General features: G+C 36.9%; 4 protein-coding genes across 5 annotated transcripts in view; 2 read left to right on the top strand and 2 right to left on the bottom strand.

Moving 5' to 3' along the window:
* The window catches only part of osbpl10b (oxysterol binding protein-like 10b), a 50,037-nt gene extending 41,517 nt beyond the window's left edge, over positions 1-8,520 (bottom strand). For both annotated transcript variants that reach the window (XM_051864449.1, XM_051864450.1), the window contains exons 1-3: positions 8,080-8,520; positions 4,292-4,467; positions 1,389-1,468 (exon numbers count right to left, since the gene is read on the bottom strand). In XM_051864449.1, the coding sequence (XP_051720409.1) occupies positions 1,389-1,468; positions 4,292-4,467; positions 8,080-8,291 (468 nt within the window). In that variant the 5' untranslated portion in view covers positions 8,292-8,520. The remainder of the gene's footprint in view (positions 1-1,388; positions 1,469-4,291; positions 4,468-8,079) is intronic.
* A 1,119-nt stretch (positions 8,521-9,639) lies between these two features.
* Positions 9,640-22,271, top strand: gpd1l (glycerol-3-phosphate dehydrogenase 1 like). Its single transcript, XM_051866801.1, has 8 exons — positions 9,640-9,824; positions 10,187-10,364; positions 10,806-10,946; positions 12,976-13,114; positions 13,715-13,827; positions 15,939-16,175; positions 16,320-16,426; positions 17,791-22,271. The coding sequence occupies exons 1-8, from the start codon at positions 9,781-9,783 to the stop codon at positions 17,885-17,887; spliced, it is 1,056 nt and encodes a 351-aa protein (XP_051722761.1). The 5' UTR covers positions 9,640-9,780; the 3' UTR covers positions 17,888-22,271.
* On the bottom strand, positions 21,735-24,028 carry kiaa1143 (KIAA1143 ortholog). Its single transcript, XM_051866806.1, has 3 exons — positions 23,799-24,028; positions 23,465-23,612; positions 21,735-22,559 (listed from the first exon to the last, which is right to left on the bottom strand). The coding sequence occupies exons 1-3, from the start codon at positions 23,904-23,906 to the stop codon at positions 22,351-22,353; spliced, it is 465 nt and encodes a 154-aa protein (XP_051722766.1). The 5' UTR covers positions 23,907-24,028; the 3' UTR covers positions 21,735-22,350.
* A 520-nt stretch (positions 24,029-24,548) lies between these two features.
* Positions 24,549-26,159, top strand: tmem42a (transmembrane protein 42a). Its single transcript, XM_051866804.1, has 3 exons — positions 24,549-24,882; positions 25,039-25,185; positions 25,263-26,159. The coding sequence occupies exons 1-3, from the start codon at positions 24,706-24,708 to the stop codon at positions 25,404-25,406; spliced, it is 468 nt and encodes a 155-aa protein (XP_051722764.1). The 5' UTR covers positions 24,549-24,705; the 3' UTR covers positions 25,407-26,159.
* Positions 26,160-26,779: the final 620 nt, after the last annotated feature.

Here is a 26,779-nt window from a genome sequence, read left to right as displayed (position 1 = left end):
GCCGATGATGAAGACAAGGCCCAGATTTGTGTGGTTTCAAATTGCTTTGCTTATAATGTGATTAATTAAAGAGACTGCAAGGATTTTTCCTTCTTTTAGAGCGCATTAGCAGCTAACACTAGGTTGTGTTATTAGACCACCATTTGTTGGTCATATATTGAAAATGAATGCTAATAGAAGTCAAACAATGTTTTAGCCTCAAGGCTAAATTCCATTCCATTCCATTTAACCCACACTCTAAATTAGTGGATAATGCTGGTCTCACCCATATGTAAACACTCATTTTCAGATCTGACTGGAATTATTCTGCCACTCAAGAGCACTGAAAATTACAATAAATAATTGGACACAACACCATCTGCCTTAAAGAGTCTGTCGAATGCATATTTCAGCATTTAAACATCCATTTCAATCTCTTCCAGGCTGCAAAACAAATATTATGCATCTTGAGGCATGATTTAATGACATGTTTCTAAGGAGCCGAATGCTTAAAGATTAACTCAGTAAAGGTTAAACAAATCACTGTGTGTTCAAAGTCAGACAATAGTGGGAAATGGAGTGTGACACGCAATGTGTTTGTCACATGGTATGTGAACTGACACAATAAAGATAAGTCTGTTTCTCCTCTCAGTATAAAACTATTGTTTATATTTTTGGACAAAGATAAACCGTGCCATGTGGATAAAAGAGAAATGAGACTACACTTACAGTAAATGATCATGTCAGGTGAGCTGTCACCTGTATAGATCATATGTCTCCGTACAACTACTTGTTTTATTGCGTAAAATTACAATAACCATAACTGAAACCTGTGAATAACAACAGCAATCCTGTATATATGAGCATGATTATAATATTAAACTTCTTCACATTTTCTGAAGGAAATGTCACAGAAGTCACCATCTATGTAATGTTGTTATTTGTTAACTAAAACCAAAACTACTAGTCACTTAGAAAGGTTAAAGTACATCTCAACCAGATAAGCAAACTCAAGACCTCATTGAAAATGTCACCCATTACAATAAGCCTTATATCCAATGTGATGAACTTTATTCTCTGCTGAAAGGAGACAGAGAAAGTAAACAGCATCACAAATCACACAACTAGAGGGCAGTTTGTCATCGGAGTAGCGCCTGGAGAGGCCAGAGGAAATGGAGAGCAAGTCAGTCAGGACAGAGAATGTGTGTGAGAGAGAGACAAAGACTGGAAGGATGACAAGAGGCACTTACAGAAAGGACAGTAAGTACATCATCGATGACAGGGTGAACAAAATCAAAGGATGAGAGCCTCGAGACAAACACTGTGCTATCAAAAGCAAGAGGGAGCGAAAGAGATGTAAAGGAAGGAAACGAGAGCACAGTGTGCCGAGTTAAATGTAACTGGGTTACCTTGGCACTGCCGTCTGAGTGGCGACGGGCACACAGCTGAAGCTGGGTCATCCACATCTGCTGCTCGCGCGCATCACAAGCTAGAAGAAGATAACATAGCCTATAAATGGCCACATTCATTCATGTTATCTCTATGGCTAATTTAATTAAATCAGTAAGGAATAAATGACGACGGGCCGTTGAATTATTAGAAAATAATGCACACCCGAGGTGGTAATGCGGCCACGATGCGAAGCTGAGTAATTCAACGGACCAGAGTCAATTATTCCGCTTATACTACGGTTTCCACACCTCAAGATATTGTTCAGATGATGTATTTCAAGACATTTGGCCTTAAAACGCTCTTGTGTGTAGGTCTAACTTCTAACGCATCTCCATTCCTCCGTTGCTAATTCAAAAACGTAATTTTAGAGAAAAGCGCGGTTTTTACCTCGCTATGTGAGAAATGTCATGTAGCATTTAAGTTGCTGAACTAACGTTATTTTACTGATAAAAATGTAAGAACAGCGCTGACAACACGTTTCTGTGCAGTGTGTCTGTGTGCGTTTAAGTGGGAGAGAGCGGGGAGTATGTGCTTTCCGTACATAATAAAACGTAATTTTGTGGCAAAAAAACATGGAAATAATTTGTCATTTTATCATTTTACTATATTTATTTGCTTGGTCAGTGACGTTGTGGGTTTTGGTTCTTTTGCTGTTGTAGGCTGTAAGGATCTTTGAAATAAAATCATTTGGCGAAGTGATATTATGGACATGTAATGAGGCCAAGACCTGCCTGGAACTACTTTAGCCGTGCGTTTCCACTAGTCTGAAAGAAGGCATGGTTGCATCAGAAATCGCATACTTCTCTACTATATAGTAGGCGAAAAACAGTATGTGACAAAAGAAGTATGTCCGAATTCACAGTATTTATGCTGCGTTCACGCCACCTCGTATTTACCGGAATCCTGAGATGACAACACGTGACGTTATATTCGGAGCTGTTCACGTCCTTGGACTGGGAATTATGCGTTTCCATGGCACCACTATCAACGCCTAAATAAATCTACAGCGGTCAGGTAGTACAGCGGCCACGTGGTATATCTGAGAGCTTTCAGAAAACTCCCAGCTTACAAGCTGTAATTACGAACTCTACGAGGACGTGAACGCTTTTTACAGGCGTTGGTAGCTAGAATCTGAACGCACCTTTATAAAACAGTATGCAAAAAGTACCCAGATGACCTCCTTTTTCCGGCGAGATTCTGAAGTATGCATACGATGGACACTTGGGCTGCATCCGAAAACTTAAAAATGCTTCGGAGGACGCATTCCAAGGTAGGAAGGCATCAAGGCACGTCCAAATCCAAAGTTAGCTTCACGTCCTGATCGATTTTTGAAGGCAGCATAGCTGTATCCTTCGCTGCCTTTGATATCCCATAAATAATCCTGCGCTTTCCATTCTGTGCTGATCTAAAAAATAAAGATGGCTCTGAAAGTTGAGGTTGGTGGTCAGTTTGTGTGTAAATGTACGTTTTTTTGTAAGTTGTTCCAAATGTACGTTGTTTTCCACAACGTTGATGTCAACGTTGTTTCCAAATGTACGTTGTTTTCCACTTTTGATGTCATTTCTAGCAAAAAATTACTATTGTAGTAATTAAATATACGCTTAGTTATCAACAAAGCTTGCGATATTTTGCTGTAGATCATTAAATCTTTACGCTGCCTCAGAAGTCTGTCCGAAATCAGTTTCGTGAGGTGCCTTCGTGCGCAAATGCTGCCTGCAAAGTCACTGCCTGATAGGGCAGCGAGGCACCATGTTAGCTGACTAGGTTTTCGGATGCAGCCTTTACTATCCCTCGAGGCCACGGAAGAGGATTTGTGAATGGCAGTGAAGCGACACAACTGATGCTGGTAGGTCACGTGATAAGGACAACATGGCGAATGTAGTATGTCCAGACTACATTGCCACTATACAGATTCATACTATATAGAACATACTTTTTTAGCGGTCATGAAGTAATTACTTATTCAAAACAAGTACCTACTCAAGGAAGTATGTGATTTCAGACACAGCCCATGTTATGAAAGAAAAATCTCAAAATTGACCAGTGCATGAAAAAACAATTGTTTTACCTGTAGTGTCCTGCCTTAAGAAGCATATCAGACAGAGTTTTTATATGGCTTATGAAAATTTAGTTTCTTAATAAACCATTAGGTATTGTATGGTTACCCATGTAGAATAAATGCAAGCATTTTCAGACACAAGACCAGAAAACAAATTTGTCGCTTGTCTGTTACCCGGGGTAAGACTGAGAAGGTGTGAAATGAGAAAAATAGCACCTGAAGATTTTCATTTCAGAAGACTTGAACGCTGGGAGTGGGAGCTGACGAGACTTTGCCCACAGCGAGGCTGTCGGACTGCTGGGAATAACACTAGAGGTGACAGCTTTTTTCCTGCAAAATTCATCCCCTCACAATCTCTCCGAAATTGCCTTTGTTACAAATGGCCGATTTGGCTGGTGGCATTTTGCTTGTAAACTCCTGACAGAGTCTAAATGAGTTCTCAAAGTCGCCTTAGACCGACAGAGAATTTTGAAGTAAAACCATCATAAAAAATTGTGGCATATAGTGAATGCCAACCATGAAAAGACTCTTGGCATACTTGAGACAGAGAGAAAGAGAAGTATAGAGATCTAATCTGATGTGGAAGTCACTGGTGGGAAAGAAAGGGTGAATGTGGACAACAAAATCCAATAAAGGGGGATGCCCGAGGGGAAAACAGATATCAAAGAGGTACTTCTTTAATAGACATAGCACGAGGAGACTCAAGTTAAAGGAGAATGGAGACGGGAGGGATAAAATCGGACACAAATGACCATGTTAAAAGCAAAAGATTAAAACCCACAAAGAGGAGAGGACACTCACCCCGCAGTTTGAAGAGATCTCCATTCGCAGCAAAGACTGTGAACATGAAGGGAAACTCGTCACTTAGGGCCACCGAGGAGCCAATGAGGGGCAGGGACCCTCGTGGCTTCTGGTTCTTACTGTGCTCGTTGATGAAATACTGAAGTTGGCCAAGCTCAGGGTCCAACACAAAGTACCTGCATGATGAAAGACAGAGAGGAGAAGATGATGATATTACAACTAACCAAGATTTTGACAGCGAGTGATGCCTGATGTTGTATTGCATTGGTATGCATTTTCTAGGGTGTTCTCGTTGGTTGCCAGAGCATTGCTAAGAGGTTGATAAAATGTTCTGAGTGGTTGAAAATACTAAATCTGATCGCTTAGAGAAGTAGCAGCACCTCTTCTCAAAATGCTGCACGAATTGAGGTATTATTTATGTTCGTAACAGAAACCTATTGTGTGAGTTACAGTTTGTGCCAAAGTTTAATACTTTAGGGGTTTGTTCAAAAGAATGAGCAGTAATAACAGTGATGCTTGCCTTAGAAAACACAACTACACTGTTATCACAACATTTTTTCTTTTGTCAAATCAACTTAGATAATTAATGTGGTTCAAATAACATAATATTTTGTGTTTCTGTTGATTAAACCAATTGCCTTCAGTGTATTACCTCAAATTTTTCATTTCAATGAACTCAAAATTTTAAGGCAACCAGGTAACTTACTTTTTTAAGTTAAACCAACAATTCTTTTTTACAGTGTACATACTAGTATAACTGGCCTACAACAAAAAGCATATGAGAGCTTTACAGTGGCCATTATTACTGTCTCTCTCCCTTCCTTTCTCATTATTCGTGATGCATTACATGCCATGTCTGGTTCCACACTCAGAGCCAACCAGAGAGGTGCTTTATACGGGATCGTAACTCTACAGGGAATGGATTGTAATCACACGGTTTGGGTGCTAAAACACAACAGCCACCCTCTTAGTAAAAAATGGATGTGCTGCCAGTTTCTTTTCTACAGTCTCTCTGATGGGGTCTCTGAAAGCCAGACAAAGACACATCATTATTTTAAAAAGCAGCTAAAAGTATGAAGATCAAAGCAGCAACAAATGCATTGCTTTTGATGGCGGAGGACAGGCGGTCACTGTGGACCTTTGGTGACATTTGCTTACATAACCTGATTCCCCAGTATGAAAAAAACATGTTATATCCCCTCACCCTTTAAAAAAAAAAAAAAAACCCTGGTTTCACAGGCAAGGCTTAAAGCCGGGCTCACACTACTGGAGTTTTAGGCCGATTTATCCCTGATTTTCCCCTCCTGAGAATCGGAGAAGCAATCTTGTCGAGGACCTTGATCGGTTCCGATGTTCGGCGCAGATTATCTGGTAATGTGAGGCATTCACAGATCAAGTCTTGCAGCTCCCGATCTGCTCTCACACAAATCGGGGCCGCCCCGATCATATCCTAAATATCATACCAAAATTGTTTGATATTTAAGATTTTAAATCGGGAAGATCAAGTCAGTTCTTTAACAACAGCCAATGAGAGAAGTGAATGAGAGCACTTTTAAAAATCGATATCTTACAGTATGTCAGTCTCAAGATGCACGCAAGTTCTGATTTTGCCGAGTTAGACACGTTCCTGGGTCAACATATTTTGTTGATACAGGAACAACATTCCTGTCCGAAAATTTAGTCCTAACCATGTCCCTACCCCTAAACCTAACCCTGCCTATAACTTATCCCTAAAATCAGAGGGAAATGATTGGTGAATAACACTGATGTAGAAGCACTGAACCCTGATTGTTAGCCTAAACTTGATATAAACTGTAAACTTGTCCCTCAAATCTGATTGGTTGATTGGAATGTTGTTCCAGGATCAACAAAGATGTTGATCCAGGAACATGTTGTACTTGGTGAAATCAAGTTCTGCCAAGATGCACACCAGTAATGTTTTTTTCTAAGGCACGTTTATTAAAGCCTAATCCTGGCTTAATCTAAGCCCTGTCTGTGGAACCAAGCCATAGAATAAAAAAAATGAAAATATTTATGAATTTTTTATTCTTTTATTTTACATATTTTACACACATATTTATTTAACATGTTTTTTTGTTTTTTTTGTTTATTTATTTACTTTTGGTCACATTTCATATGCTGGTACTATGGCACAATATATAATACGGTATAATACCATTTCTATATTATACATGCTATTAAAAAATGCATGCTTCTTCAAAGAATACCATGGCATATTATGTGACATAAACAAACTCTAACTGTGCTAACATGCTCACATGTGTGTCTGTCTGTGGGTAAATTAATTACATTAGTGACAGACATTCTCTTAGTGGTTCTTTTCAGTAAGTTATTCTCTCCAAGGCCCAATTCTCATCAGGTCAGAATATTGAGTGATGTGGAAACCTCTGTCTCTCTTACACACACACACACACACACACACACAAATCATTAAGCACTAAACAGTGACTAGTGCTGGGGTTAACGTGAGGGCTATTTCTGAGCCATTGCGGAGGGCGAGTAACCCTCCGGTCCTGATGCTCGTTATATGCTTGGCCTGTTTCCTTATCGATCGCTGGACTAAGCAAGAGAATGAGCACAACATTATGGATGTGAGGGATTTCCCATCACGGATGAGTCATAGTCTCTCCCAGATGAAAGAGCCTTAACTGTGGGCTGTGCTGCACTCAACCCTGCAGAACACACAACCATGAAATCCGACAAAAACAAAAAAAATCTGCTTTCAATGAGAGGCTCTTGCTTTGGAGTGTTTCTTAAAGGACTCATTTCACATTTAGATTCCTGACTACAAATAGACCCTTTCATTATGAGAAGGTACTCTAAAACAGAGAACTGATGTTCTGATTACTGATGTCTGGTTTTAAGATGCAGAAAACCTTAATTATCTCTGATCAGATTTTGTGTTATTATGTAGAGATATAACCTGCATACTAAACATACTAATGAAATTATATTACAAATCTGCAATAAGACTGTAGAGTCAAACCATAAGAGAATATTACATAACACCAGAACTTAGATAACAGGTAGGCAAACTATGAGGTGTGATCTTCTATCTCAATAGATTTCATCAGATTTTACAAAATGCAACATTACCTGAGTCTTATTTGACAAAAAAAAAAAAAAAAAATGACATTGATGGACAGTGATCAAAAATCTTTAGGAGAATCATCACATTTTTTTTACAACTAAAGATTTTCTTGACATTCATGTGTATGTATATATATACACACACACACATATATATATATATGCATGAATGTCAAGAAAATCTTTAGCTGTAAAAAATCTGATGATATATATCTGATTATATATAAATATATTTTATTTATTTTTAACCAAACTGTTTAGTTTCATGCATGATGTCATAACGGATCAAAATTAATTTTATTCTTAATTTTATCCTCTTTTTGACCAAAAGTCGACACAAGCTGATATCAAACACGACGTTGAAGTACGTGGATAAAGCTGCCCATATGCTCAGCATCTTCAATGGGGGAGAAACCCAAAAAATGTAAACAGTGAAACATATGTTTTCATTCATGCATAGCGTCATATTGCATTGAATTAGACCGCGTTCTGTGCATTGCTGGAAGATGACGTGTCTTCATTCTTTGATCCAGATACTGGATGTCATGGAAATGAAGGAATGATATGATCAGAAATGTGAAAAATCTTCATCATATTGAGCTATAAGTCTGCCACGAAAAACATTTCGTATGGGTTTAAAAGTTGTAAAGAGTGAGCAAACGCCAAAAACTCTTTACCTGCTCTGCCAGCCTTGCAATAAATTGGTGTATTTGTTCAAAACCCCCTCCAAGTGTCTCTTCTGGGTCTGCGATGGATGAGTGTCCGAAACAGCCACTGATCCCGGACTATACGAGCCGCTTCTTGCCTGTCTCTGTGCGGGATTCCCCAGATCCGCGGACCACTTTCCTTTACTGCTCCCTGAATGCGACACGTTCAGTGTTTTTTCCATGATTATTCCAAACTCTGGTTCATACAATATGACGATTCAAAATCCAAAGCACAGTTTCAAAACCAAACCAAAGATACTGATTATCATCGTACGAAGAGGACGTGATTGGAGATTACTTTCATTTATTATCTTGCTGCCTTGCCTTGGACTCTTTAATGGGCTTCTCTGTTTCCATTGGAATCAGTGTGTGGTCACTCCCCTCCAGCTCTCCTCCAACAGGAATGCAGCATCAGAGAGGCGAGCGTGAATGTGAATGTGAATACGAAGCCTTAAATCAAAACCACGCCCCCTTATTATCATAGGTACGGAGAAATTCAGAAATAACATAAATAACAGTAATAATAAACAATAAAATAAACAAATTAAAAAAGTAAAATAATATTAAATTAAACGAAATAAAACAATACAAATTAAATAAAAATATACAACAAATGATAAAAAACTTATTATTTATTTATTTATTTATTTATTTAAAGGGTTAGTTCACCCAAAAATAAAATTTCTGTCATTAAGTACTCACCCTCATGTCGTCCCAAACCCGTAAGACCTTCTTTTGTCTTCGGAGCACAAATTAAGATATTTTTGATGAAATCCGAGGGTATCTGATCCACACATAGGCAGCAGAAAGGTACTAAAGACATAGTTAAAACCGTCGACGTGACTGCAATGGTTCAGGTTCAACCTTAATATTATGTAATATTATGAGAATACTTTTTGTGAGCAAAAACAAAACAAAAATAACGACTTAATTCAACAAATCCGTCTGTCCCCTGTCATACTGCTACGCTATTTTCGTTGCAGAGCTTCAGTGTTTACGTCCGAACAGCGGAAAAATAATTTCATTCATATTTTTACATTTTCATATTTTAACATTTGAAATTGTGGGTTTGATTATGTAAATCAAAGTCTTTACATAAAAGGCAAAAACAAATAATGTGAGTGGTAAAAAAGTTTTCAAGTTTTGACCACCACATTGCAAAAAGAAAAAGAGGAAATTGTTGTAAATGTTGATAGTCTGTGAGACAGAAAGAAAGAAAGAAAGAAAGAAAGAAAGAAAGAAAGAAAGAAAGAAGATGCAGATTTTCTCCTCAAAACAGTAATTCTTTTCTTTAAAACTATGAGTATGTATTAATGTAATGATGAGCTATTAGGTTTAATGACTATTGTTCACAATATGTTCACTATAAGCTTTAATCTGTTCAAGTAGAGTGGATAGCCTAGTTCTACAAAAGCGCTATGCACATAAACTGAATTAGATGATCCTCCAATATGTGTCAAGGTTTTTACAGCGACTATTTTAGACATTAAAAAGAAACCTGTAGAAAAAAGAGAAAAAACTACAACTCCCAGAATTCATAGCTGTCGTTGATGACGCAGTCAAAGGTGGACCAGCGCGTTCCCTCTCAACTGCTTGACTTTATAGTATTATTACCTACCGGTATATTGTTTACTTGAAACATTTATCCACTAGTTGAACGCAAAGGTAGTGATGGCAGCTCCGCTGAAAGTATGTATTGTTGGTTCAGGAAACTGGTGAGTACGAACGTGTAATGGTTAGATATTATCAATATGTGATTGGTAATGAGATTAATATACAGAACATATGGCGTGGACCAACTGCTATAGCTCAGACAGTACTTACTTAAACTGGAGCACAAGTTTAATTGCCTGCATATTCATATTGATATTCAGGTCCATATGTTAAACGTTGTTATTCTGGGCAAAATCAAGTGATTAATGACTTGATCTGAAGAGCTGCATGCTGCACAACACTCATTTGACCGCAGCTGGCAAAGCTTCTGCTGTAAACCCTGCTTGAAATGTCTCAGTGAACTGCTGTTTAACAGCACACTGGCATTTTGATTAAAGATATTGTTGTGTTGTCCTGTGCCAAGGGGCTCTGCAATTGCAAGGATTATTGGCTCAAATGCACAGAAACTCCAGTGCTTTGCCACAACAGTCAAGATGTGGGTGTATGAAGAAATGGTCAATGGCAAAAAGCTTTCTGAGATCATCAACACAGAGCACGAGAATGTCAAGTATCTTCCAGGCTACAAACTCCCAGAGAATGTGGTAAGACAGTGGGTGGGGTGCCCTAAGAGTTGGTAAATAATGATGATTATGGATAATAATAAATAAAAAATAGTGTGAGTGGGAGAATTCTGTAAAAAATATTTGCAATAGTTTGTGCATCTCTTTTTGGTATCATTGGATTTAATTATATACATTTAAAAATATTTATATATGCACTTTATATTGGTCATTACCACCCTGCTGTCTCAATATAATTTCTTACATGCTGATTAATATATAGTTAATTCATACAATAATAGATATGAAAATATATATTACACTTATTATTTGATTAAAAAAAAAATCATTTTAGTCTTTCTGATTTGCATGCTTGCCATCTGTTGATCATTATTTAAAAAGCACCTTTTGCACATCGCTATGCATAAATATTGTCTTAAGGAAGTTTGAATAAGTGTCAATTTAATGGTGTTTTTCCGGTAGGTTGCTGTGCCGCAGCTTCGGGATGCCGCAGATGGTGCCGACCTCCTGGTTTTTGTGGTCCCTCACCAGTTCATCCGGAAACTGTGTGATGAGATGGTCGGCTGTGTTTCGGAGAAGGCTCGTGGAATTACACTAATCAAAGTAAGAATACTCAGCATTGTACAGAATTTAAATTGTAGTGCTTTTTGATGGGGCTTCCTAAGGTATATTGAAGAGGTAAGGTTTTATTGTTGTTTGGCTATAAACTGATGCAGGATTGACAGCACCTTGAAGCCTAGTGTACATGGTAACCTAGTTGGTGGCAATTAGGGGTGCCATGCACCTAAACCACACAAAAGAATGGGTGAATGTTGATGGTAGACTTCATGGTAGTCGCCATGAAATCAAAATTGACAGTTGCTGTTTTTTTTTATGGGATATTGCTGTATTTATTATAAATGACTTATCTGTGCACGTAATTATTTATTTTTTAAATCCATGTGCCCTCGTAATCTTTAATCAAAATAACTTCCCCTCCCTCTTGCAGCGACATCTCTTCTCTGATGACAATCCAATTGATTCCCAATAGACAAAATCAAGTCCCGCCCTTCATTTTTTTTACATCACATTAGAGAAGAAAAGACTATCGCAACTTCCATTTCATCCCGACTTTAAGGGAAAATGATTTGTGCAAGGTGCATTTTGACCGAATTTAGACAGGTACTTTCTGCATGCTGCATTTTAGACAAACATTTTCCCAACAGTAATATTATCAAATTAATTTTATGTTTTAATAATTAATGTAATATTTTTCTATAAAATTATATAAAAGTTTATTACAGAGATACAGTTTATTTTTTTATTTTATTTTTTGAAAGTTGCACTCAAAATCAACTTGGCTTAAAAAAACATGATAATTCTTCTCATAATGCTTGCACTTTGTGAAACAAAATGCATTTTCATAATGGACCAATGAGATTCAAACAGATAATAATTTATTCCCATTGTGCGATGATAATGAATGCCAGTATTATATTCAGCTATGCGCCAGCTTTTTGATTTAAGATTCCAAGGCTGTGTCCGAAATTGCCCCCTATAACCTTAAATAGGGCACTAGTAGTGGACGTTATCGAGTGCACTTATTAAATCAAACAATGCACCGCAATACCAAGTGTACAACCGATGTACGCTCAATGGGTAGAGAATTCCCATAATGACTTGTGAGAGTCGTGTGGCGAATGAATTACCGCGTCTCGCAAGAAGATGGTGCCCGCAGCTGAATCTTCCATCCATCCATTTTCCAAACCGCTGGTCCAATGTGGCTACAGCGTAATAGCATACAGGTTTAAATCCCTTTTTAATTGATTATTAAATTGTTTAATTAAGGTTTATACATAGTTTCCATGACAGAGTTCAAGATAAATCTTTTCATCTTACTACTGGAGCTGCCAGTTTGCTAAGTTTCAAATAATTATTGAACAGCAAGCACAAACTATGCAAAAGTGACAGCCCTTCTCACAGTGTCCGAATTTGCTCTCTAGTTTTCATTCACCCGCTCAAGTGAATTATATTAGTGGACTAATGTAGGGAATAGTGAATGAGAATATAGGGGGCAAGTTTTGGTCTATCCTTGAGCATCCTCTTCCACACAGACAGGATGTTCAGGACTGAAGAATGCTGAGGAGTCTCAGACTTGATGTCTTTTTAAAAGCTGAGCACAGTGCACCATATGTGGAGTGACTCATGGGTAAAAAGTGCCCTCTGTCCTGCTGGCAAATTCTTTGCGTGCATTTTATCTCTTGGTGCCAGTTTGTCTCCTCTGTTACTGACTGTGCCACACAGCGCTTCATCTCTATAGTTGTACCTCAACAAATTACATTTATCTTCTCCACTTCGCTATTTGAAGTAGTGGCCTCATTTAATTTCTCAGTGTTCCGTGTTTAATTTTAAAAGATAAGGTTTGTCTGTTCCCTTTTTCAGATTTCTGCCCATTTCTTGTGTACTCATTCCACCTCCCTTATTATTTTTGTTCTGCTTTTGTGTTCCTCCTCATTTTTTGACTCATTAGGCAAAGATGGTCCTCCAAACAGCTGTGCTGCAGAGTTATATCTACTGAGGGGGAAACAGTGTGATGCTACATTAAAAGAGCATTGGTGTTTAGAGAACTTCCCTCTTTTTTCCTTCTTTGTAGGGAATAGATGAAGGACCAGAAGGATTGAAACTCATCTCTGACATCATCCGGGAAAAAATGGGCATTGATGTCAGTGTCCTAATGGGGGCCAACATTGCCAATGAAGTGGCGGCAGAGAAGTTTTGTGAGAGCACCATTGGTGAGTGAATGTAAAGTGTGAAAATTCATCCTAGCAACCACATAAGCCACGTACACACTGCAGTTAAATTCAGTTGTCAATTCATCTTTTAGTGCTTAATCCTGTTCTGTACATTTGTGCGCGGTGCAAGAAAATCACAGGTAAAGAATTACAAGCCTTGACCATAGTCTTTACCTTGAATCATTCATGTTGCCAGATCTTGTTAGAAAAAGCACCAAAACAAGAACAAGCCCATAATAAACTGAACAAAATCCAAATGTTTTATATTGAAAATAAGACAAAAATATTGCAACCCGCACATTCCCACCATAAACTTGATCGCTTTATGAGCCAAGCCCAAACAACAGGTCCAAAAACGCTTATAATAAGTGGACATGGCAACACTTCAAGAGAATGGTCTGGGAAGCAGCCTTCCAAGCATAAACAAAACAAGATGTCTCTGTTGGCAGTTGTTTAGTTGAAATTGTAAAACATAATGGGTCTTTGGTCACTCCCATATTTAAATGCAGTTGTCACTCCTGAAACTTTACAGTGTATGCGTTGCCATAGTGCTGAAAAGCACCATGGGGAATCTCAACAAATATTTTCTGCGATCCACAGGTAGCAAGGTGTTGGAGAATGGCTTCTTGTTCAAAGAGCTCCTGCAGACGCCTAACTTCAGAATCACCGTGGTGGATGATGCTGACACAGTAGAGCTCTGTGGAGCCCTTAAGGTAAATATCAATCTTGTTTCGCTGCTCATCCCATGGGAAATATCTTGATGCAGGCACCTGAGATGCAGGGCTTCGGGGGCACGACTCAGACCTCTGTGTAAAGAAGAGCTTGCTCTGCTGAATTTACAATTAGATGCTCTAAGGCTGCTGTCTTCCTCGTAAATACATTGTAAAAATCATTGTAATATTGGCAAGCTTTGATGAATAATCTGGGTTATTTACAACTTAAAGAGATCATTCACTCACCCTCATTTCATTCCAAACCTTAATGTCTTTCTTTCTTCTGTGGAACATAAAAGAAATTTTTAAAAATGTCTCAGTGGCATTTTTTTTTTTTTTTATCCATACAATGAAAGTCAATGGCCACCAAAACGTTTGTGTTACCTACATTCTTTAAAACATCTTTTGCAGAAGAAAGTCATACAGGTTTGGAACGACATGACTGTAAATTAATATAACAGAATTTGGTCACACTTTAGATTAGGGTCCAATTCTTACTATTAACTAGCTATTAACTTTTTCCTCAATAAACTCCTAATTACTGCTTATTAATACTTGGTAAGGTAGTTGTTAAGTTTAGGTATTGGGCAGAGTTAAGGCATGTAGAATATGGTCATGCAGAACAAGGCATTAATATGTGCTTTATAACTACTAATACACAGCCAATATCCTAGCTGTATGCATGCTAATAAGCAACTAGTTAATAGTGAGAATTGGACCCTAAACTAAAGTGTTACCCAGAATTTTTATTAAAAAATCATGTTGTTCCAAACCCATATGATTTTTTTTTCTTCTTCTGTGTAACATGAATGAAGAATGTACTGAACTTTTTTCCCCCCATACAGTAAAAGTGATTGGGAATTTGGGCTGTCAACCACAAAGAGACAGAAAAGCATCATTAAAGTATCGTAAAAATGGTCCATATGAGTTTTCTGAAGTAATTTGATAGCTTTGTTTGATAAATAGACCCAAATTGAACTTATTGTTTTCCTCTTCCACTAAAAAATTTGAACTTGTGCATCAGCTGTAAAGTTGTTTACATCATCATTTTGAGGTGGGACTACTTTTCTAAGTGAATTATCTGTTGGTTATTTGCTGCCAACACACACCAAATCTAAGATGGACTTTCACTATACAAATATTGTGCTTTACAGATTTACGTTACATTCAACCTACATTTGGTTAAGATGTAAAAGATATAACTTAACACACTTAATCCCATGCTAAATGTTATGGTTATACTTCCAAAAGACGTGTGATGGTTGTATATCTTATATAATTGTATATCTGCCATAAGTCCAGGCCAGAATATGTATGTATAGTCCATCAGCATTTGATTTGCCAAAGTTACCAAAAAGCTTTATGCCGAACATCACAAAAACAAACAGGAAAACGGGTCTCATTGCATCCGCTTGTCGGAGAAAGTGTTAATGGCAGTACGAACTGACAGTGATCGACTTTTAAGGTAATCAGCTAACCTAGCTGGTTGTTTTTATTGTTGCCATTATGATCATCGGCTATGCTCATCTTTGCTCACTCCTTTGAAGGTATCTTGAGTAAACGGCTCTATTTTTAACAAAGCACAAACAAAAGACCCGAACCGGAAGCGATGTGATCTGTTTTACAGAATACAGAAGTTTGTTGTGCATAACCCCCATTTTAGATCTTACTAGCATTCTAATAACCCTTGCTTCACCATTATTTTTAGCAAATTAGAATAATTTTTGAAGGATCATTTGACACTGAAGACTCAAGTAATGGCTAATAAGAATTCAGCTTTGCCATCACAGGAATAAATTACATTTTAAAATATATTAAAATAGAAACAGTTATTTAAAATTGTAATAATATTTCACAATTCTACTGTACTTTAATATAAATACAGCCTTGGTGAGCATAAGAGACTTACTTCAAAAACATTAAAAAAAAAAAGTCTTACCAACCCTAAACTTTTGAACAATGGTGTATCTAATACTGGAATGTGGGATTTGTGCTTTTATGGCTTAAAGTAATTGGACACTAATTTGTACCATATTTATGGAAAGTGCTGGATGCACTGCACCATTCTGGCATTCTAATAACCTTTTCATCCTTATTTGGCCCTGTTTTAGAACATTGTTGCAGTGGGCGCAGGATTCTGTGATGGTCTGCAGTGTGGAGACAACACCAAAGCAGCCGTCATCCGGCTGGGCTTGATGGAGATGATTGCTTTCGCCAAACTCTTCAGCAAAGACGATTCTGTGTCCTCCGCCACATTCCTCGAGAGCTGCGGCGTGGCTGACCTCATCACCACCTGCTACGGAGGACGAAACCGTCGCGTGGCAGATGCTTTTGCCAGGACAGGGAAGGTAAAAAGAAAACCGATCCATTTCTTAATCTCTCCACTTACCTGATGGCATGTAATGCATGTTTTATGGATTGAAGGAAGATGCTGAGCATTAGGCACATTTGCTGATGCAGAAAAGATCAATACAGATTTCTTTTTCTTTCAGAGCATCGAGGAACTGGAGAAGGAGATGTTAAATGGACAAAAGCTTCAGGGACCATTGACTTCTGCTGAGGTCTATCATATCCTCAAACAGAAGGGCCTAGTGGATAAGTATGTGTAACCATTTTTTTTTTTAGTTTTTTATTATTATTATAACTGTATTATTTATAGTATTATAAATTTGCATTAGCCTTTATGTTGGTTGACATTCTCCTGACATGGTGTTCATGTAGGTGACATATGTAGGTGATATATACTGAATAAAAATGTAAAGTTAAAATAAAAATTTAATTTGCATGAGTCCATATAAAAGAGATCTGACTCTGGAATTTTATAAATGTGCTTCTTTTTAATGCATAATTTTATCCCCCTGTGTCTGTCCTTATGCATTAAAAAGGTATTTTTATATGACATTTCCAGAGTGAAGATCTCTTTTTGTTTTGTATGGAATTATTATGTGGTCGGAGCATCTGAAGGGTGTGGTTTTCTAGTAATTCTATTAAACATTAAATAAAAAATACAAATTAAATACATTTTACAAATTAAATACACTTTAAAAATGCCAGAATGTTCCCTCAGTTCAATAGATTGTGAAAATAATAACATGATTTTAATTATTAAAAATGTCCATTTTAGAGAAAGTACAGACATTTGTTGCAGTTGAACTAGCTACTTAATAAAATTGTTAATTATATTTAAAAAAAATTATTTAGATAATTGATCAACACTACCATTCAAAAGGCTACGTTTAATACATTTTTATTCAGCAAAGATGTATGAATTTGTTCAAAACAGGCATTTATAATGTTACAAAAGTTTTCTATTTTAAATAAATGCGGTTCTTTTAAACTTTCTATTCATCAAAGAATCCTGAAAGAAAATGTATCATGGTTTCCACAAAAATATTAAGCAGCACAACTGTTCTCAACACTAATAATAAGAAATGTTTCTTGAGCATCAAATCAGCATATTAGAATGATTTCTGAAGGATCATGTGACACAAGAGTGAAGACTAATGATGCTGAAAATTCAGCTTTGACATCACAGGAATAAATTACATTTTAAAATATTCAAATAAAACAGTTCTTTTAAACTGTAATAATATTTCACAATATTACTGATTTTACTGTATTTTTAATTAAATAAATGCAGCCTTAGTGAGAAAACATTAAAATATCCTACCAACCAAACTTTTAAACAGCAGTGTACCTGATACTAGAATGTGGGATTTTATCGCCTAAAAAATTGATAGGACACTAATTAATTATACCCTACATATGGGAAGTGCTGGATACATTGCACCATTCTTCATTTAACAGACTGTGTGTTATTCAGGGTGACTTACAGAACACTTCTTCTGACAATCCCACTGAAGCAACCTGGGGTTTAAATGACTTTGTGCTCTAGGGCACAATGTTCTTTGTCTAGATGCATTTACAGAATTGGTGACATCTCAAATCTGCATTCATCTCCAGGTTCCCCCTGTTCACGGCTGTTTATCAGATCTGTTTCGAGGGCAAACCAGTTCAGGAGATGATCACTTGCCTGCAGAGCCATCCAGAGCACCTGTGAGTGTCTCACAGGGACACGGTGCCCCCCTTCTCTACCACCATCCCCTATGGTCTGTTAGGTTGTCCTACCTCTAACACTTTTACATACAAACACAATGTTATATTTTTAACTTTTTGTCCCAGGTCCAGTTCTACACTAATGGTTAGACTTGAACTCAGGGGTTTGCTTCTGACCTAGTTAGGGCCCGAGCACCGGTGTGCGAGGACCCTAATAGAATTGCTCCGTTTATAGGTTTTGTTGTTAGCATACATGACAAAATGTGCTCAGAGATTTTTTTTTTTTTTTGGAAAGGCCATTGGTTATCATCTATGGAAGATGTTTTCACCACGGAATAAAACAATTTAAAAGATGATTGCTACTTTTTATCTCACAATTCTGACATTTTCTTACAACCGCGCGTTTACATGTCACAATTCTGACTTTTTTCCTCGCAGTTCTACTTCTTTTCTCAGAATTGTGAAATATAAACTCGCAATTGCGAGTTATAAAGTCCAATTCTGAGTGAAAAAAGACTGACTTTTTCTCAATTGCGAGTTTATATCTCACAATTCTGACTTTATAACTCACAATTCTGAGAAAAAAAAAAAAAAATTATAACACGCAATTGTGACTTTATATCATGCAATTCTGATGGAAAAAAAGTCAGAATTGTGAGATGTAAACTCGCAATTAATTTTTTTTTTTTTTTTTATTCAGTGGCAGAAACAATCTTCCATCGCCACTCTGTTTGAGCCATTATGGAGTTTTTAACTTTTCTCTCTGTCTGACTGCCCTCTTGTGGATGGTCCACAATATCACCTCACTGACAGATGAGATGAAATGCCTTTTTTTTTTTTTTTTTTTCTTTTTTTTCTTAAATGACCATAGAGATCTAATCATAGAGGCTCACTCCATGTCCACATTGAAAGCAACATGACACGACTAGAACGTCTCCGATATAATCAGTGAAGTACTTGCGTTTTAAGATCCTGTCAAACCAGCACAGTACCACTATCCTTAATAAAAAAATAAAACTTGGGAGTTTTTGATACTTTTACACATTGTTCGACAAAAGGGCACAAGCTAGGTTTTAATACTAAGTATACACATTCTTTATTTCAGTTCTGATTGCTAAGTTTCATGTTTATAAATGTTGAAGCTGCCATTTAATCTAACGTTTTGGGACACATTAGATTTAGATTTCTTTAAATGTGAAGATGCCTTTCAACTTCTTACTGGTCCGGAACATTTCTCAGACAGGTCAAATAACACTTGAATGGACTCAGTTTGGGTTTGTGGTTGTTTTGTTTTGTTTTGTTTTAAACTATAATGTATTCTATAAAAGGGGCTCAAATCTGTCATCTCAACCCCCTTTTAAGACTAAGTGCTTTCAAGACAGTGGGAACACGAAAACTTGTTACAGAATTACATTGTTGACTAACTTTTATTGTGTTAGTGTTAAAATAATGCAATGTTACATATCTAAGCTTTGAGTATACATTAAAATCTTGTTAGAAACTCCTAGTCATTGATGCCCTAAGTAGTAATCATTTTAGCATCCTGAAAAACTGAACAACAGTTCAGATGTTACTGTTTTGGTATTCACATCTGTATAAATGAAGAATAGCATTAAAATACTTAATTTGTAGTTGTACTATGAAAAGAATGAAGGAATGATTTAGTAAGATCTGTAGTTTTCAAACTAGGGAGTGTGTTACGAGAGCAGCTAGTGTTTGAATCCATAATGGCCTTTTTTAGCACTGTACTGTGCTTATAGATCTGTTAGCTCATAACTAACACAAAATGTTTAGCTTTTAGCATGTATCTGTTACAGTGTTTCATATTATTCCTGTGTTGTTTTTATTTTTCAGTGTTCATGTAAGAGTTTGAATCATACAAGTATTAAACTGTGCAAATGTTGCAGTGTGCTCAGTGTAACACTCCAGTGGATTAACTATATAAAACCACTCCATGTTGTTTTATGAACCCGTCCTGTATTGTCTTTGCACATTGTTCTAACAATGTCATCAAGGCTGAACAAATGCTGCTTTTGAAATTAACCAATAAAATGTTTGTTCCATTAATGCATTGATCTTGGTTCAATCTTAACTTCAACATTTTAAGATCCTAATGTAGCATAAGTTGTATTTCACAATTTAGACTGTAGCTCACAAGTTATGTGGATGAACTGAAAACTCCATTAAAATATTACTCAAAATATATTTTTATTATATTAATTAAAACTATCTATTAAAATCATTTTTTTTTTTTACCCTCAATAACTATTGTTTTTATTGAAGAACATGCAATTCTTAAAACTTATGGTAGGCCTATAACAAAATACAAGTAAATTGTGGTTAATTTACCTGTATCACTCCCAGTTTCTGTGAACTATATACACCGATCAGGGAACGTTCCTAATATTGTGTTGGTCCCCCTTTTGCTGCCAAAACAGCCCTGACCCATCGAGGCATGGACTCCACTAGACCCCTGAAGGTGTGCTGTGATATCTGGCACCAAGATGTTAGCAGCAGATCCTTTAAGTCCTGTAAGTTGCGAGGTGGGGCCTCCATGGATCGGACTTGTTTGTTTAGCATATCCCATAGATGCTCGATTGGATTGAGATCTGGGGAATTTGGAGGCCAAGTCAACACCTCAAACTCGTTGTTGTGCTCCTCAAACCATTCCTGAACCATTTTTGCTTTGTGGCAGGGCGCAAAAGAAGCCACATCCACCAGGGAATACCGTTTCCATGAAAGGGTGTACATGGTCTGCAACAATGCTTAGGTAGGTGGTATGTGTCAAAGTAACATCCATATGGATGACAGGACCCAAGGTTTCCCAGCAGAACATTGCCCAAAGCATCACACTGCCTCTGCCGGCTTGCCTTCTTCCCATAGTGCATCCTGGTGCCATGTGTTCCCCAGGTAAGCGACGCACACGTACCCGACCATCCACGTGATGTAAAAGAAAACGTGATTGATCAGACCAGGCCACCTTCTTCTATTGCTCCGTGGTCCAGTTCTGATGCTCACGTGGCCACTGTTGGTGCTTTCGGCGGTGGACGGGTCAGCATGGGCACGCTGACTGGTCTGCAGCTATGCAGCCCCATATGCAACAAACTGCGATGCACTGTGCATTCTGACACCTTTCTATTAGAACCAGCATTAACTTCTTGAGCAATTTGAGCTACAGTAGCTCGTCTGTTGGATTGGACCATACGGGCCAGCTTTCACTTCCCACGTGCATCAATGAGCCTTGGCTGCCCATGACCCTGTCGCCGGTTCACCACTGTTCCTTCCTTGGACCACTTTTGATAGATACTGACCACTGCAGACCGGGAACACCTCACAAGAGCTACAGTTTTGGAGATGCTCTGACCCAGTCGTCTAGCCATCACAATTTGGCCCTTGTCAACTCTCTCAAATCTTTACGCTTGCCCATTTTGCTGCTTCTCACACATCAACTTTGAGGACAAAATGTTCACTTGCTGCCTAATAGATCCCACCCACTAACAGGTGCCTTATGTTATGCCTAATCGGTGTATACTGTATGTGTGTGTGTGTGTGTATATATATATATATATATATATATATAGGGGTCCTTTGGATATTATTTTGGACAGTGGGGGGCCTTTGAGTCAAGAAGGTTGAGAACCACAAAATATAAAAGGTAGTTATATATTAATATCAGTGTCTGTGCCATACACTATTGGCTGTATTTAGTCCTTTAGTCCTCTTAAAGTGTAATGTATTTTTCACTCAACCTGACAATGCTGATAAAATACCCAATTTAGATTTCTTTTATGAGATTCCTTCCTGAACAGACACAATTTATATTCAGAATTTCAGTTGTAGCACAAGATAAATGGTGGTAAAAACATTTTATTCCAGAATGCATTTTTTTCTTTCCTCTAAATGTGACACAATGTATAATAAAATACAACTCCAAAAGTCCCAGAATCAGGGATTTTGAGTGTCAACGTTTTGCAAAACAAAACCTAAAACAAAGATTAAAAAGGGTAACTGCACAGCTCCTTCATAGAAGCCATTTATGTACATCCTGTTGGACATCTCTAACAGGACAGTTTCATTTCTATGAAACACTGAATAGCCTCTTTGAAATCAACCTCTATGTTCCATATTCCATCATGTTTTAATTTCCAATTGTTTTTTTGTTTCTCTTTTTGTCCATACGTTCATCACAGTCTTTAAAAAAACTGTCATTAATGATTGATGTTGTTATATATCATTACAGTACTTCCCTCTTCCTGCTATTGATGATCCTCCAGAGGCTCATAATGACTCATACGTTTAACAAAATTATTTAACAAATAAGCTGCATGAATTTCACTCTCACAAACACCTATTTACATCTATCACCATCTACACACAGAAATATATTTTTAAAAGAGCAGATTGGTCATTGCAAGGACCAGTCTGAGACACAATCTGACCAAAAGAAATGCCTGAATCCATATCAGACTAATCTTCCTCATCATCATCATCATCGTCATCACCAAAAGACAGCAGACTGTTGTTCTTCACCTTCACACCAGCTTTTGACTCTTTCTTCTCGCCATCCTCGCTTTTCTTCTTCTTGCTAGAGCTGGCCGTGATGCCTTTGAATTTATCAGAGGAGCGTTTGACAGGCTTCTTAAAGACGATCTTTCCATCTGCTGGAGGCTCTTCATCTGGAGAAAATGAAAGCATTTACTTTAATTAATGACTTTATACTCACTGAACATCAGAACATTAAGGGAGACTGGGTCGATTTTTTACTTTTTCCGTCATAACTCACAGACTGCTACAAATCTACATGCCATCTTTGCTATAAGAAACATTTATATGTGTCACAAGTAACTATCATTAACAGATTAGAAGCCAGACAGAAATAAAAATCAAAATTAAATTTAAAGAAGCTGGAGTGAGAGTTTGCAACTTGGGCAAAACTGAAACTTTAAATTGCATATTTGCTCACCGTCTCTCAAATAAATGCACATAATAAATCTTCTCTAATAGAAATTATGTATGTTACTGAATATTTTTCCTCAATGAAAAGACATAAAATATAAAAAAATGTTGGTTCAATCCATCAAGGTAGGCTATACAATGAGAACCTTTGAGAAGAGCTGCTAAGCAATTTAAATATTCAAAATGTGCAAAAGATCAAAGATCTTTTCTTTATGCAAGTAAAACCAAGTCTGTCATCAACCACGTTCAATCTGAGCAACACTCTTATTTAAAAGTTAATGTATTTAATACATTTAATTAAATATTAAATAAGGATTAAGTAAATAAACACCTAAATATTTCAGTGTCATTAAAAATTTAACTTTTTCTTATGAATAACATCTTTTAATGTGAACACTGTGCCAATATTTATTGTATTATATGAAAGAACTACAGCTTTATTATGAATTTAAATATATATATATATATATGTGACGTACCTTTACTTGTTTATTTAATTTTAACTGAGATAATTATTGCATTTTGAGTACTTGGGTCAACAAGAATTTACTTAGAATTGCATGAAAGGCTTGGTTTGATCACATTCGTACTTATCCATGAAAGCAATGCACGTACAACGCATTACCTGTGTTTGAATCCTTTGTATCTTTTTTGACTTTCATAACCTCTTCAGCACTCAGATCTCCCTTTTTTAAGACCACGACCTGCGGCATCTCGTCCTCGCGATCACTGTCACCATCACTGTCATCATCACACTGCGGCATCTGCTGCTTCTGCAACAACAACAACAACAACAACGTTTACTTACTATTCTATTTCCTACACTAAACATAAATACAATAGAGGCCGTCTGAAAACCTAGTGAGCTGCCTACATGGACAACATGCGTCCGGATAGCATTTTTACGTTGGCATCTCACTATGTTTTGACGCACGACTAATGAGACTAAAAACGCTTACTTTAGTGTCCACCGTCGGCCCTTCTTTATAACCAACATCATTCTTAAATTTCTTCAAAAAAGATGGTTCGGCTGGCTTCACCCATGATACATTACCCTTTTTACTCATTGTTTTTCAGTTAAAATCAGCCTAATAAACGGTAAATGTGCTTTATGTTTTACAAACACTTAACACACAAGAACCAGGCGTGTAAATTTTGCGTCCATGAAACCTCATCAATAAGCGTCTATAAATTACCAATCAGCGCGCGCCTTCACGATTTCTTACATTGAGCGGCGAATGTGGCTTGTTAGTAACATTTCCACAATATTTATTTCCTCAAGAGGCGCTTGGCGGCTCAGAAAGCCGAAATCTCCATTGAGCCCCGCTCATATCACAGAGTGTTTTTGCCCTATAGATTTGTATAATCTAATAATCGATTAAATATATAGAGTTTAATAGCTATAATTTGTTATACAAATGGAAATTTCGACAAACTATTTTTTTTTAAAATTGTGATTATGCCGTGCCAACAAACGACTGTGATTGGTCCATTATAAACAGCGTTGAGAAAAGAAACACTTATCACATGACGCTGACAAATTCTTCAGCAGTGGTCTAGGTGATCATTTTAACGTAAATAATTACACTTCAACATTAAAAAGCAATTACACAGAAAATACACGGTGAAGACTTAAAATACGACGTTTTTATTTAGGTCCACAGCGCATGTTTTTATTAGTCCCGCCCATTTATTGACTACCGTTTCATGCTGACTGCCACTCTAAGCTACCGGTTTGATTTATTTCTGTGATGCACAGTAGGTAGTTTCATTATCATTTTATGTCTTAAAATGTTAAAGATGGCGGTAAAATAATGGTGTTACCGTAGTCAAGTCTGAGTGAGTCAGTGGGACTGAGCTGGAATTATGTTGCCTGGGGTGTTTTATGCGTTGATGGCGGGGTTTTTGGCAGCTTTAGCATCATCTTCTGCTAAGTTGTCCCTGGGTGCTGATTACCTGAAAGATGTGTGTGAAACAGGGCTAAAGATCTGGACAGATGAACAAGGAAACACTGCCGGAGTTGATACCACAGCTTGTGACTGGGTAAGAAGTGTTCTTTATATATATTATATATATATAACGATATATATATATATATATATATATATATATATATATATATGTATATATATATATATATATATATATGTGTGTGTTTCAATGACCATAATATCATTTTAATGTTGTCATTAATCATAGTTACATATACCTCTGCGCCTGCTTTGTGGTGGTCTTCTGTTCACCTGCAATGCTGTGATGTGGACCTTCTTCGCCAAAGCCCTCCGACACTCGTCTTCCTCTGCCCGGGCCACTGTGACCACCACTGCCTCAAATTTTATCTCCTCTGTAAGTTTTCTCAAACCTTCAAGTTCATTTCAGAAATTAGTCACTTAATGATTTAATATGCATTGTCTTTTTTCCAGGCTTTCCTTGGACATGTGATCTTTGGTGAAACTCATGCCACGTTGTGGTGGGTTGGTATCATTTTAACCCTGACAGGGCTTCTTGTCTTGCATGGATCAACTCCTCAGGCTCCACAGGAAAACGTGGATAAGAAATATGAGTGACAGAACAACACAGGTAGCAACAATGCCTTATCTAATGCTTGAAGTTTAATCAATCAATCAAGTCAGATGGTGTGAAACTTAAAGCATGTAAAGCTAGTAAGAATTATGCACGACTGTATAATAGAAGTATCTGTGCTACAGTAAATATATGTATTTCTGTCATGGGATTGTTTTATAAAATCTGTGTAGTTAATTTGTTATTGTGCATCATGTTAATGTGATTAATGACACGATGCAAATCCTTGAAATGTGTCTCACTTTGTGCCTATAGTCATGCAAGGGCCTCGATCATATAGGTCACTGCATACTTTAGCCGTCAAGGGCATATTATGTAAGTTTATAATAGATCAATTCATACTCTTAGTTTCTACTATGAACTTAAATATGTATATCAATATCATATTGTATATATGATACACAAATACTCTTTAATTTTATTTTATTTTTATTTTTTTGCTGGATATTGGACCAAATACAGCTGTGGATTTCATTTTGTTTTGCTGATACATCTTTTTTTAAGTCTTCCAAAGTAAAACCTATTTGAACTCACTCCAAGTAATGAACAGGATGCACACATGGATGTTTAATGTTCAATCATACATTCATTTTCTAACATTTTTTAATAATCATACATTTTATTGTTTTATCATACACTACACTGGTTTAGTTCATATGAATTATATTTGGATTAAATAGCACCTTATAAGCAAAATGGTATGTTTTTTTAATAAAATAAATAATTTACATATATAATGGTTGCAGAGTTCATGTGTTTTAAAATGAAATGTTCTTCTATTGTGTCATTTTAAGCAAACCACTGACCTGAGGCCTCATTTATAAAACTGTTCGTAGATTTTATCCTAAAAGTGTACGTACTCAAAAAAGCTAGATTTTGTGTCCTAAATGTGTATATCAAAGGGAAAACAGAGTTTGAAATCATTGTGTTCACTTCATTACATTTCTCACACCAGGAAAAAAAAAAGAGTTATGCATGGTCTAGAGTTTCCGTACGTAGCGCACATATTTACGGCAAGTTTATTTTTTATAAATCCTGATACGTGCGTGGAAAATTGCGTACGCTTATTTTTATGCCCATTACACCCAAAATGGGCATAGAAATAAGCGTAATCATTTTTGGTTATAAATGTGGCCCCTGGGCTCTATTTTAAACCCAACCACAAAAGCAGCAACTGTTGAGCACAGCTGGCCATTTTCTGCCCAGAAATCACATATGAAAATTGACCTGGTACTATATGGGTGTATAATAGTCCACCTGCCACCATACAGTTTTATTCAAACAACTATGGACTTTGTGAAAAACAGCATATTTATTTGAAGAAGCTTAAACTGAAGTTGTGCAGCCATGGGAAACA

The sequence above is a fragment of the Ctenopharyngodon idella genome, chromosome 16, assembly GCF_019924925.1.
Source record: "Ctenopharyngodon idella isolate HZGC_01 chromosome 16, HZGC01, whole genome shotgun sequence".
NCBI lineage: Eukaryota > Metazoa > Chordata > Actinopteri > Cypriniformes > Xenocyprididae > Ctenopharyngodon > Ctenopharyngodon idella.
This window is presented reverse-complemented; position numbering and strand designations above follow the sequence as displayed.